At 36.3% G+C, this 14,457-nt stretch overlaps 3 protein-coding genes across 3 annotated transcripts; 1 reads left to right on the top strand and 2 right to left on the bottom strand.

Annotated features, from left to right (window-relative positions):
* Positions 2,485-4,998, bottom strand: LOC18590717. The gene is made up of 2 exons (XM_007016396.2): positions 4,589-4,998; positions 2,485-4,500 (listed from the first exon to the last, which is right to left on the bottom strand). The coding sequence occupies exon 2, from the start codon at positions 4,126-4,128 to the stop codon at positions 2,620-2,622; it is 1,509 nt and encodes a 502-aa protein (XP_007016458.2). The 5' UTR covers positions 4,129-4,500; positions 4,589-4,998; the 3' UTR covers positions 2,485-2,619.
* Positions 6,312-7,918, bottom strand: LOC18590716 (WUSCHEL-related homeobox 2). Its single transcript, XM_007016395.2, has 2 exons — positions 7,534-7,918; positions 6,312-6,889 (listed from the first exon to the last, which is right to left on the bottom strand). The coding sequence occupies exons 1-2, from the start codon at positions 7,859-7,861 to the stop codon at positions 6,438-6,440; spliced, it is 780 nt and encodes a 259-aa protein (XP_007016457.1). The 5' UTR covers positions 7,862-7,918; the 3' UTR covers positions 6,312-6,437.
* Positions 11,557-13,705, top strand: LOC18590715. Its single transcript, XM_007016394.2, has 2 exons — positions 11,557-11,827; positions 12,149-13,705. The coding sequence occupies exon 2, from the start codon at positions 12,231-12,233 to the stop codon at positions 13,164-13,166; it is 936 nt and encodes a 311-aa protein (XP_007016456.1). The 5' UTR covers positions 11,557-11,827; positions 12,149-12,230; the 3' UTR covers positions 13,167-13,705.

Here is a 14,457-nt window from a genome sequence, read left to right as displayed (position 1 = left end):
TAAACAAGATTACAGTCAACTATCATTTTCCTATTCTTAGATTGGATGAAATGCTTGATCAACTAGCTGGTTCCAAGGTATTTTGAAGGTTATTTTCCATTCATTTCCACTTCTCATTCTAATTTGATGATATTCACTCTTTAAATCGATCTTTAAAAACACCTTAGAACCAATTAGTTGATCAAACATCTCATCTAATCGAGAAATAAGAAAACGATACTTGATTGCAATCTTATTTATGGCACGATTGTCCACACAAATCCTCTAGGAATCATCTTTCTCTATCAAAGTCGAGCAAGCACAAGGACGTTTATTTTCAAGTATTAAACCTTTCTACAACAATTTCTCGACTTATCTTTGTATCACCAAAAACTTACTTTATGCATGATAAACATCAATTTCCTCTATCTACTCATCATATTCATCATAAACTGACTCTAATTTTTCTCAATCCATATAATACTCTTCATCACTTGAGCTATTATAATTACTTTGAGTAGCATTAAGTTTTGCAAGTTACTCTTATAATTCTTGAACTTTATGACATAATTTTTCAATTTCAATCTCATGATCATTTATTTAATGATTTTAACATCTTTGTAATATTTTGTTAGCTCAAATGAGGAATGGCAAATATGATAGCGATGATTTGGTGATGACAATGTTATGATAAAAATAATAATAAAAGAAAACAAATTACTTGAACAAAGAGATTTGAAACTCAACAGTAACAAGAACCCGAACTACATAGCACCAATTTTGACAAAGTTAAAAAATCCCAAGTAAAAAATAACTAAATTCCCTCTTTAATTGATTTAGCTAAAGATATTAAAAACCTCTTATTGAGTATAGAGAAATAAACAATCTTACTTAAGCAAATATTTTTTATTTATTCTCAATTTGAATGTACTGGAATAATAATTAAGCTTAAGGGCTCTATATATATTGTGATAAACCATGTTATAATAAAATTCTACTTCTAATTGTCTAATACAATTAGAGTGGTTAACAAGAAATTTTAAATAAAATAAATATTCTTGTCCTGAATAGAACATGCCTAATCAAATAACAATCCTTAAAATATTAAAAATCTTAATAAAAATAAAAAAAGAATCTCAATCTAAGTAGAATAAAAAAATAAAATCCTAAACTAATTAAAATTAAAAAAACTAAATTAAATAAAATAAAATTCTAAATGCTTCTGCATCAAAAGCATTATAAAAACTAAACACAAAAGATAATCTTCAAAATTAAGATTACCTCCACCAACTGAAGGCAAATGAAAGTGTTCAAATTTAAGACCAGCTCCTCTAACTGAAGGCTTTGTAGTACGAATTATTTCTATGCTGGTGCAAGAATATGACCGGTAAAAAACCAATTTGCTCATAAATGGTAGAAAGAAGTACCTCTCTTTCCACATACAAAATGAGAAGAGGTAAAACAACCTCCGGAAACAACGTGTTAAAAGCATACTAAAACGCTATAAAATCAACCCAACGAGCAATCAGATAGGAGATACGAGGGATTGTGTTAACCTTACCATACACCATCAGCAGGGGCGGAGCTAACCAAATTTTATTAGGAAGACTAAACACAGTTAAATAAAAATTAAAAATTTTAAAAAATTAATATGTTAAATTCAATCAATAATAAAAATATTGATAATAAAAATATGAAACTAAATATAAAACTATAATTTGTAAAATATAAATAGTTAAAAATGATATATAAAATTAATATTTTTTTATATAATTAGAATTATTTAAATACTATATATTCAAGAGAATTTCATTTTAACTAAACATAAAATGTAAAGTATATAAAAAAAATATACTCAAGTCAATTTTCTCTTACATAATCAGGATTAATAAAAAAATAATAAAATTTTAAGTAACAATGTAATATTACAATTTATATTTGAGAACTATATAATAATTTATTAATTTTTAAAAATTAAAATCATAAAAAATAAAATTTATGTAACATAAAAAAGAAGAACATGGTAAGTAGAAGGTAACTATCACATATTACATAACAAAAAAGAAAGAAAAAAAACATAGTTAATAGTTTGTAGAAATTTGAGAAAGAATATTTGTAAAAACTTATAATATATGAACAAATAGAATGAAAATGAAAAATAAAAAATAAAAATAAAAATAATAATAAAAATTAAAATTTTTAAAAATTAAATGGGATAAGTGAAATTATTTTATTATTTATTATTTATATTAATTATTAAATAAAATATTATTTTAAGGGAGCAAGTAATAGAATATATAAAAAAATTTAAAAAGTTTTATATGTTATGAAAAAAATTTTAAAAGTTACCCCCCCATCACATAAGGAGGCTCCGCCCTCACCATCAGCGTATAAGATAAGGTGATAAACCCAAGACGTGCAACTTAGAAGCTTAAAAGGAATTCCAGATCCTTGCTATTTGCATGCAAGATTATGAAACATTCTCATAAAGGTTAACATGAGATGAAAGTGGTGCGGCAATAGTTAAAGAGCCAAATGTAAATTTATTTCTTTAAAAAAATTTCCTTTTGGTACAAAATAATGGATAATTGACCACAACATCTATCTCTGTATTTCTCCAATGGAGGCCTCAATTAAAAGTCAAGACAGCAAAAGCTCATTTGCTGCACGGTGAGGACGGAGGCAGATGCGAACCTCATGTTCTTCTGGACCTGTACGGTGCTTTGGCACAATGATTTCAAGGCCAGTTCCTGTTTCATCACCATATGCTTCTAGCTTAGCATCATCAGGAATCCGGGTGGGTAGAGCTATTTCCCTTATGAACTCCCCCGGAGGACAATGCTCAGGAGATGGATCCGTAAGCTTGAATGTTCTATCGTTTCTCTTAATGAAGGGCATGCAAGTTGTACTTATAGATGATATCTTTACAACACCATGCGTGAGATTATTCCACCAAGTAACTTTCACCCTTTTAAGATCAGCAAAAGGCAAGCTTATGATAATTAGGTATCCTTGTTCATCTTCGTAAATAGTTTTTGCAGCTGTAACCGGCCCATAAACATTTCTCATTACTCCACTAAACTCATTCAACCAAGGTGGCTCAATTGGGTGCATCTCTGTATCATTGACCCTATCATTATGCTGATTGATGAGCAAACAACAGTCTTCATCATTGCCATTTAGAAACAAATCCTTCTTCCTCTTGTTGCTGACAGGGGAAAGATCCATAACACCACCATTTGCATGGTTTGATGGCCGAGTTGACAGATTTAAACCAGATCCATTAAGCAGCTTTTTTGGATGAGGCTGTGGGTGAGTTTTTAAAGGAGGAAGGGGTCTATCAAGCTCAAATTCTGTGTTAGTAAGGTTCCTCCAGGTACAAAATTCACTTGCTTCAGGTGGGACTGAGAAGTTGAGTTCCCTTCCTGTAAGTTCCATCCACCTCTTTTGCTCTTCTTCATCAAGACCCTTGAGATTGGGTGATGGAACAACCTCGATTCCATGCACACACTGAGGATTAGAAAGACCCCTATAATGCTTTCGCTGCATCCTATGTGATCGAACAAACCCCTTGTCAGCACTAAAGGGAAAAGGACGCTCCCCTTGACGTGAATGGCCATTCATGTAACTCCTCAGCTGCATCTTACCCAATGCATTCTCAGGCCTCTCCTTAAAAGCCCACATATACATATTCTCCATATCATGCTGAACTAAAAACACCTCTAGCTCAAGATCTGACTTATCAAACCCAGAGACTCCATTGCCATCCCTTGTCACCTTGACTTTTGATTTTTCATTAAACACAGGCTTAAAATAATAACTAAAGAAAAACCAAGCACCCCAAACACTATCCAATCTCTTGGCACATTTACGCCCGCTTTTGGACACAGTAACCAAAGTGTCAGCTTCACTGACTTGAGTTCCAAGACCAACATCTAACATATCTGATGGATCAGAATTCCATGATTGTGGAGGACTACGCTCAGCAGATAGAGGAATCAGATTAATATCAGGTGGTCTAGAAAGAGCAATTGACCGGTTCATCTCTCTATCTAATTCCTCATGAGAGACTGAACTTGAATCCATAGATAAAACTGTTGATGGGTGGTGATTTTCAATAGACAAGCTTGTGAGCAAATCTTCTCCCATTTTTTCTAGACCTTATCCAGTAAAAGGGAATTCCTTTTTTAGTCCAAAGAACAACTTATAATCTCAGCAAATCAAAGCCAAGCTCATCAAACCAATAAAAAAAGAACAAAAAGCCAATAATCTTTCACTTCAACTTCATTGATGACTAACATAAAAAAATCACCTTTTTCTTCCCTTATCCACTAAATGAGTTTTCTGGTTTTAGTCCATAAAACAACTTATAATCTCAACAAATCAAACCCAAAGCTCATGAAAGTAACAAAATGAAAGAAACCTAATCATCTTTCACTTCTGAATTAGAAATTAATGAACTTTCATTGATGAATATCATCAAAAAATATCACCTTTATCTTGCCTTACCTAGAGAGAAACCTATGAAGGGTAAAACATAGAATTAATCTAAAGCAGGAAAAACAAAGAAAAGCTGTTAGACAAGAAGACGAGATATTTAAAGATTTACCTCCTGAGTCTTGGCTTAGAATCCCCACAAGAGAGATCTTCTTGGGCAATTTTAATCTCTGGCGAGCCAGGAGCCTAGGGCGAGAGAGAAATCAAAGAGGAAAGCAGAGATAACGGCTACCGTTAATGTACCGCTTCATTTCGACGTTGAGTGTGTTAGTTAATCGTTAAAGACCAAAAACGTCACCGTGTTGGAGGTCATTTGCGTGACTTGGAGTGACGGTGACGGTGACGGCTTTTAATTTTGGTAAGAAAAAACGATGTTGATAACTGACAAGCGAATAGAATGGTCAAATGAGACGGTGACGGAAGGAAGATACTTTGAGAAGCAAAAATCCTTCTCGTCGTCTTCAATTTTTCATTTTTGTTTACTTGGGCATGGGTCGTGGCCCTTTCGGGAAAGGAAGAGCCAGATTTTGGTTTGTGGTGTGGTCTTTATACAGGGATTGCTCAAAGGAGTTAAGGACCCAACCCAACTCATGGCTAGCCAATTTCGCGTGTGGATCTTGAAAGGTTGTCTATTAGGCTAATTTGGGGTCCCCCCACCCAGCTCTTATTCTGATTCTGTTTCCTTTGATATCTATAGTACTTTGGATAACCTCCTTTGATATCTATAGTACTTTGGATAACCTTTCTCCAAGTTATCATCCAACAATTTTCTATTTGAACAGACTTTGGATTAAGATTTTCAAACTCAAAGATTGTTTTCTTATATTACTTGTAATAACCAAGTTTAAGGTTCAAATCCAAAGACTCAAAAGCCAACTCGGGAGAGATCATACACACAAAACCACATATATGTTCTAAAAGAATACAATTTAAATTAAGATTTTTAAATTTATTTTTTAATAAATTTACATCACGTGTCTAATAAATTTTATATATTAAAATCATGGTTATTTGTTTATATTCTTAGAGTTTAAGATTTGGAGTCTATGGCTTAGAAGTTAAGATTTTTACTTGATAGTATAAAATGAATAGTAAACGAGACACCGAGTAAGGGTAGAAGATTTCTGTTGCTGTATCTTTTATCTCTCTCTTCTTTTACCTCTCCTCTCTTTCTAATGATATTCAATTGACTGAAACGTTGGAGAAGAAGTTCAGAGACATCCCTAGTAGTAGTATTTATGAACATTAGACTTTTGTATATTTATAATAGGAAATATTAGTGTAGTCTTAATGACAATTTAATATTTCGTATTTTTAAAATAAAGTTTCAAATTCGAATATTTCCTATGTCAACTATAAGAAACGAAGAAGATATTGAAGGTTCATGATTCAATTGTCAATTCTTTACACCTTGGGTCCTGCCAATTATGCCAAAAGCAAATCATAGTGTACTCTGAATTAAGGGTGGCGATCATTCATGCTATGATTATCAGTTTTGGTATGATTTAATAGCAGGGGTGATATGAGCCAGCTCAACTCTTCTTCTCTATGGCTTGGTTGTTGGGAGATTTGATCATCAAGCTTTTCAACAATGGTCCATGTCCAATGGAGTATAAGGCCAAATGAAATAGGATCTTGAGGAGTCTAAAGAAAACAAACGTTTATTAGGATTTTAGACCATTCTAAGCTGGATCTGCTTGCTTCTTGGGCAAGAGTTTGATCTGTTCCAGAACTTAAAACGTAATGTTAACGTTAATCTTAGTATGAAGTCTCAACATAAATTCCTACAATGAAAAATCCGTCAAAAGGAAAGACAAAAGTCAATGAGATAATACTGGAACAGATATACCACCCGGAGAAGAAACGATCTCTCTCAACACAAAAACTTCCCTTACTCACCACTCATTAGACATATAAAAGAGAACAAGAACATCTCAGAATCTACTTTCATATGTTGTTTCTTAATGACCATACTTAAGATCACTTTCACAAGAACCTTGACTAGAAAAGAAATCAAAGAAGCGTTGTTCAGTACCATAGCCTTCTTGATCAATACCAGCAGTAGTCTCACAAGAGCTGGAGGGAGTAGTGGAATTTCCAGCAGAGGTAGTTGACCCAAGTGAAGACATTGTTGCCCTGGCGTCTAAAACCCCAGTTGGGTGCAAAGGGAAGAGGGCCAAGGTCTCATGATTGCCATTGTTGAGAACTCCTCCATAGTTTTCAATATCTGGCATCATGGTGTTGCACTCCTGGTGAACCAGATCATATGCAGCTCCAGTACCATAAACTCTTGCCTTCTCCATTTTCTCAGGCCTTCCTCTCCTCTTGACTGCACCAGGAAGAAGAACCTTGGGGCACTGATGAGGGTAAAACCCTAGATCACCTTGTGGCAGAAAATATGGACCACAAACAACTGCAGAAAAAAGATATTATACTCCAAATTAGGTGTTTAATAAAACAGTGAGAAAACTGGATACGGTTGGAGAAAACAGGGGAGACAGGGAAATATGGGAATAGAAAATTTATTTTGGATATTGTTTTGTTGTCCATCTGTCTGTGGGGTATAAGGCAAAGAAGTGGGTAGTAGACTACGAATCAGTTCGAAAGGGACAGAGGCATGAAAGTACCAATATGCCGAAGTGAAGGAATGAAATTAAGGAATCAAGTCCAAGTGTCTTAAAACAGCTAAATTCTATTAAAAAGTCTAATCAAATTTGTTCTGAAAATTTTACTTTGAATAAACAAATATTTTACTGTTTGAAAAAGAGGAGGGACGAGGGAGGGATTGAAAACCATTTGTTTTGGAGTACAATTAATAACAAATTGCCTGAGAAACATATCGGCACTTTAGATTTAGCCTTTAACACACATATCGAGCCCATCTGCATGTAGAGACAGCTCGGAATGATGCTATATCTAGAATAAAATAATAGTATATACTACAAAAACCTGCAACGAAACCCAAAAGCAACAGGGGAAGCAAAAAGTTTAGGAGTGAATCAAATAAAAGATGCCATTTGCAACAATAGTTAAAAGAAAATGGATTTCGGAAAGAACCATTCGGGCCAGCACGAGGAGGAGGAGGATAAACAGGTTGAGTCCTATGAAGATAGCGATTGATATAAGCCATATTCTCTTGCTTCTGTTTCTGCCGTTGCCTTGCCTTATGATTTTGAAACCAATAGAACACATTTTTCCCTTCAATGGTACCATAAACCTTAAGCCTACTTGTTATCTGCTGTATCTGATCTGCGCTTGGAGTCCTTATCCCTTGCATATACAAACTTTCAAGCAGGCTTATTTGCTCCTTCGTTGGGTTCCACCTTGAATTCCCTGTAGTTCCACCAGAACCTGCCATGTCCATATTACCACCTTCCATTTCCATTTTTCCTCTCAGGTGAAGAAAAGTCTCAAGTAAACAGGTTTTTTTTTTTGGGATTGATTTGATTGATTCTGGGCGGTCAAGATTGATGTAAAAGAAGAGATCAGGTCGTGTAAAGACAGGGAGAGAGGGAGAGAAATGGGTTTTCTTAGATTTGATTTATTCTAGGGTTTTAAGTTTGATACGGGAAAACAAGACAAAATGACTTGAAAGATGGAGAGAAAAAGAGTGTTTGGCAATTGGCATGGAATTTGCATGGTTTTGTACTCATTTATACAGAGAAAAGAAAGAGTCAAACAAGAAAAGATGGGGGAGAGAAAGAGAGTGAGAGAGAGTGATTGACATGCGTATTGTTTTTTGTGCTGAAAATCTCTGAAAACATGGCGGGTAGCGGCTGAAGGGAGGCTTTGCTTTCTCTCGTCTTCTTCGTTAGAAAACGAAGAGAATTTACAAAGTCCAAATTGCCCCAAGCGTCTCTTCCTGCCTATCGTTTGCTTTGTTTTTAAATGTTAGTGTTTGACCAATTGTTGCTTTATGGTTGCATCTCGGGAATGAAAGAAAAACTGATGGCAAAGGAAATCGCAGGGTACGCCATTGAAGGAAAGGAAGGGTATAAAGGTCAATGAATGGAAAAAGACAGCCGGTTGGGTTGTAAGGTGTAGGTAAGGGCTAGGCTTTGGGAATTGAAGTAAGAGCTCAGCAGATGTGCATGCAGATGAAGTTGAACCGTCTAGGTTTAGGTGACTGTGCTCTGTGGGGTTTAGCTGCCCTTCCCTTGGCCTTGGTTGAGAGCTGGATCCTTGCTGCCTTGGTTATGGTTTTCTGACTCTTTATGTTGAGTTTTATGTCAAGTTATTAATCTGAATGAATGATTTAAGCTTTGGGCTTTGCTCAAAGCATCAAACAAAGATGTTCCTCGAACATACAAAACGATTTGATCATCCTTCCATCAACAAAAGTTACAGGCAAAACTAGCATTTATAATCAATTTAAGTGATAATTATATTAAAGAAACTTGAAAGCTTTGATTAGCACATAGCCATGATAAACGTCATCGGTGAGTGTTTAAAATGAGGAGTGCATGGGAGCCTTTAAGAAAGATAGGTGTTTGGCGACAAAAAACAAAAGGAGGGGAAAAGAGAGGCGGATGTCAACGCGCCATTAATGGGCGCAGTCACACGGTCAATCAAGTAGGGAGCAAAAGAGCCGATGATAGGGTCGTGTAGCTCATGCACGAGTTAAAAGGGGGATTTAAGTTGCTGACTCATATGCTCTGTTTCGTGCGCTGCCTGCCGCCACCTTTAAGTGTGCTGCCGCCTCGTGAAACTCACACCATGCACCCCTCCACCAACCACCACCGCCTCCGCCCCTATTCTCTGCTCTTTTTTTCATGGCTCGGAATTCGATGCAGATTATTGCTACCATATCATCTCTTCTTATCTCTTTCTCTCTCTCTTTAGAGGCAGGGGGGTCTGCTTTTTTTTTCTTCTCTAATTTTGTCAGCAAACGACAAGCTTCCTTAGCCTGCTGCATTTTGGCTGCAAGCGTTGGAAAATATAGCCAGACAAGGGCTGGATAGAAGCTGAAGGATGGAAAAAGAAACCACATTTGGGTGCTTAGACTGTTCGTCAGTGACACTTGGTGTTGTTGTCCAAGACAAAAAGATCTATGTTTTGCCTCCAGCCCAGCTCTTCCTACTCAGTCCATAATCCAAAGCCTAATCTTTCAATGTACATTGTGACCTTTAGGCCCAAACTCCGTATACTTAATTGACCAATACTTCAGAACAATATTTTTCTATGTTCTTTTCGAATGTCTTTTTCTTTTGGATAATTAATTGAACAAAGCAATAGATCCTAAGGTAAAAACGATTAGCACACTTAACCAATGAAATAGGTTCATTCCTTCCTTAACCTTATCCTCTTATCTACTTAAAATCTTCATTCTTAAATCAATTAGACTAACAAGTACCAACCCACATTTGTCATCTTTCCAACACATTATAATGGGAAGCTGGAGATCTGTCATTTTACAACTAAACTAGCAAGGCCAGCAGCGTTGTTGCTTTGGCAACTTCCATTAATGATAATGGAAGGAGATTGAGAAGTAACCCCATCTGTCATTTTACCTTGTTCAAGGAGAATATGGTGGTACTACATATTTCTTACAAGTTACTTCAATTGAAGAATTAAGACATTTTAAAGTGTGGATCTGGGCATTTAGGAAAGAAAGCTCAAGTTCAGGAGCTCTTGGTCCAAAGGGTTGCTTTCAAATCTCAATCCGGTTCCCCCTTGATAGTGGGCAATCTTTAAATGCCCCATTACTCGAAGTGTACCAATTTCAAGTCGATTTTGTTAGTCTTTGTACTTTTATAATTCGTTATTTTTTAAATACTTTAATCTAAACATCATTATATGATAAGATACTCAATTTTAGAAATATTCGATTAAATTTTATTAATACATAATTATAAAGTACTTTGATCTTATTTAATTAAACTAAATTAACAAAAAACTTTGATTATAAGGTACTCGTTCACTTCACCTCTATGTTTTTGCCGTATTCACCCAGAACATTGGAAATATTTGATAAAGAGTCCAATTATGATGATGAGCCAAATCATCAGCGGTTATGATTTGACCTCACAGTGTTTTCATTGATCCATCAGTTTCGTGTTGATATGGGTCCCTCGAGCACTCCAATCTCCGAGCCACAAGGGCCAAGCATGATTTTACTTTGTCACCAAGCGCGGCCCGGGTTCAATCCTCCTTCAGGTGGGTCTCAACCTTAAACAACTGGGTTGCAGGCTTCCCAAAGTCCTGTACCCATCAAAGAAAAAAAGTGAAAAAGGAAAAGAAAAAAGACAAAAAGATGGCAAAAGCAGAGAAATTAAATTAAATTTTTCAAAGAAGAGATTAAAGGGTACTTGTGAACAGTTTCCATCGAGTAGATTTTGGGTACGCTGTGGGACAGTTGAAACTACTTGTGCCTTAAGCTGCAGGGACATGACCATATACTAACCTTTTTCTTTTTTATTGTTCAAAGTGTAAGGTCATGTCATGTGGGACATTTGTATGCAATCCAATTTAAGAGTCGGCTCTTGCAATTTACAGTTGTTTCTCTTTCAAAGATAGAGTTGGGATTTGGAAGTTATGTAGCAGCAAAAGGAGAGAATCAAGCTATTGTTACAATGTCACATTGTAGTTTTCTTAGAAAGAAGAATGCAATGAAATCAAACAATGAGGTAAACCGACCACATGCCATAGCATGATTGGATTTGAATCCATTCTCACCTAAAACTAAGAAAGTCAACTTGTACAAGTTTTAACAAATGTAGATTTTTCTATTCAACAAGTCTTTGTATTTGGTAAAATTTTTGTGTTGAAACAAGGAAAAGTTTTGATGGAAAAGACCATTTTACAGGGCAATTCTCCTAATACAGCTTTGAACAAAAGGTTTTTGATCAGATAATCAAATATGATAATCACCGTTAGTTCACATTCCATCAAAAACCCACAGCTAGATTTTCATGGATGACGGGTGTATTCTTTTGGCAGTGTCTTGGAATCCAGTTAAAGTTACCGTGGGTGGAGGCTACCGCGCAGGGTGATGCAATCACTACTCATTTTAATAAACTACAAAATTTTTCTTTCTTGTTTTTTTATCCAATCTTTTTCATCTTATATAATAAAACCTCCCCATGTGAGCTGCTCTCTCTAGTCATTGCCATTTCCACACACTTCACCACTATTGTACAAAGATTTGCCCATACCCTCCAATCATATCTCTCTCTCTCTCGACTCTTTGTTTTAAGCTTTAACAAATTCAATCTGTCTTCAGTTTTCAGCTTCCACAAAATGATTTTCCTTTCATTTTTTATTCCGGGCTAAGGTTTTTGTTTCCATTGGCTACCTAGTCTAGCACTATTTTGTGGTGCTCCGTTGTGCTGAGAAATTTTGGACGTATAAGGTAAGTTTTTATGTGTAATGAAATTTCCTCAGCGCTTTCCTCAGATTCCTCGTGGCGTGTGTTTAAGGCAAATATATATGGCCCTTAATGCTTTACCACAAGGAATCTTAGCTAGTGAATTGCAGTAAAAGTGAAGGTCATCTGGGGTGTTTTGGGTTCTAGTATCTTTTGCTTTAGCTGCTTCAAAATTCCATTGTTGTTTCCTTTAGTAAATGGGGCCTTTTGGTTTGGTTTTGTGTAGCTCACATGGAAGTTCTGGCATGATTTAAAGGCCCTTTCATTTTTCTTTTATTGTTTTCCAACTTATTATATTTGGTACAGAGCTGAGAGAGAATCTTCAATCTTGTGGAATTTGCAAAACCAAGATTAGATATTTTCAGGAGATGTGAATTTCCAAGCAAAGATGACATCTTTCAGTGGATTAGGCATTGGTTTAAGTTTGGTTTTTGGTTGTCTTCTGTTGGCTCTTGTTGCTGAGCTCTACTATTTGCTTTGGTGGAAGAAGAGAATTGCTAGCTCAGAAGTTGAAGATGATTACAGCAATTATGCAAAGGAGCTTATTCATCTCTTCTGCTGGAAGAAATCTGCTGCTTTGCATGCAACCACCACCACCACCAACAACCAAGATTTAGTTAAAGACCAAGATACAAATGGTGTTGAGTTGGACCCAGAGCTTGGCTCAGGCAAGGATTTGCTGCTAAAGGGTTTTGGCGAAGAGGGTGTGGAATCAGAGCTCATGAGACTACACAATCTGGCAGGCCCACCAAGATTTCTCTTCACAATCAAGGAGGAAACAAAGGAAGATTTGGAGTCAGAAGATGGCAGGTCGAGATGCGATAGGAGCAGAAAAGGATCGAGAACAAGGAGCTTGAGTGACCTTATACTAACTGTTGACACTCCTTTTATTAGTCCTTTGGCTTCTCCGCCCTTGAAGTCACCTCCTTTGAACCCCTTAGATTCTTATCACCGCCAAGGATTCAATCCTCTCTTTGAATCATCGACAGATGCAGAGCTAAATAAGCTACGATCTTCACCTCCTCCAAAATTCAAGTTCTTAAGGGATGCGGAAGAGAAACTGTTAAGAAGATTGATGCTAGAAGCTGAGAAAAGGGTACAGAGAAATGGCGGTTCTCTTCAAGATTCTGGAGTCAAAGCTGTTAACAGTACAGCAAGTGTAACAGAAGAGACAGAGGGGTCTTTCCTTAAATTCATTGTTGGTAAGAACAGAGAACCTCTCCAATATTTGCCACAGTACCCTTCAAGTTCTTCTCAGGTACTGCCATTGGCTTCTTCTCCTACAGCATTCAGACCACTAGACAAGAAAGACAGTGTGCATTAGATTCCTGTTAGAAGAGTTTCGTTTTTATTTTAATTTATTCTTTTCCTCTACCAATTAATTTCTCAAGATGGTTACCTGTGTATTAATTTAAACTGTTTTCAGGAGAAAAAAAAACTTTTTTTTTTGGGGGGGTAAAGGGGGAATCTTTTTGGGGGAGGGTAAGTCTTGTTTTGGTAAGATAGCCATGACCAAACTGCAGCATTTTGTTAGGCAATGGCATCTTGAGTTAAGGCAAACTGACAAACTCTACAGATTGATGTTTAGGATGTTGGTTAGTTCAAAGTGGGGGACCTTGTGGGGTAATCTGGTTTTTGCCCATCCTCCATGACCCCTCTGAGCTCACTTTTAAACTAGCATTCTTTCATGTGCTCCCAATTCTCATTGTCTGAGGGGCTAAAACTCCTTTTGCTTTTTTTTTCTTTACATTTCTTTTAGTACTTGTTATCCTTCTTAGGTTGTATCTCCAGTTCTGGTACAAGATACAGAGTGTATTGTACATCAGCAATGATAGAAGTGAGCATGATTAAAGGTTCCAGCCATTGTTAAGACGTGTTTACGCGCTAATAATCTCCATATGCTGTACAGCTAATTCCTTTTTCCCAATTCAAACAGTTGAAAGTTATGCAGAAACTTTCCCCCTTTTCCTTGCCTGATTACAGTTGTTGGAGAAAATTCGCCTTTTGTTGTCTTTTTGTCAATCAAAAGGTAGCAAACACGCATGATAAAACTAAAGCTTTCCCACCAGATGTTGCCAAAGCAATATCTATGATTCCCCATCTCCTCCCATCAGTTCTTCCCCCTGCTCCCATTATCATTGCACTCAAATTTCGTTGATAACCTTGTTTTACCCTGGACCGAACAGGGTGTTTTAGCAAACAGTTTATCAGTTTAAAGGCTACAATGTGAAGCTGACAGATAGCACTTACCGAAAAGTTGAAAAAGAATGTACCATCTTTATAACTAGGATCGATATGGTCTCAAATTGAGCAAAATAGAGAGACCATGCTCTTGTAATTTGTTGTTAAGCTTTGATCGAGTTTCTGTTTATTATTAAGGCCGCCTCCCAAGCCGAAAGGAAGAAGGAAAACATGGTGGTAGAGTTTCAAAAGGAGCCATTTAACATTGCCTTTTGGAGGAGGTCTAGTTTCAAAAGAAAGTGCCAAAGTTGATAGGCAGAGCGAGTTGGGAGCTTTTACCTAAACAACAAGAAATGTCATTGTAATCACGCGATTCGGCCGAAAGTTTGCCCCCACCTTGACATCTCCATTCCTCTCTTTACAAGACTTGATGC

The sequence above is a fragment of the Theobroma cacao genome, chromosome 9 (genome assembly GCF_000208745.1).
Source record: "Theobroma cacao cultivar B97-61/B2 chromosome 9, Criollo_cocoa_genome_V2, whole genome shotgun sequence".
Lineage (NCBI taxonomy): Eukaryota > Viridiplantae > Streptophyta > Magnoliopsida > Malvales > Malvaceae > Theobroma > Theobroma cacao.
Note: the sequence above shows the minus strand (reverse complement) of the source record. Positions and strands in the feature narration are given on the sequence as shown.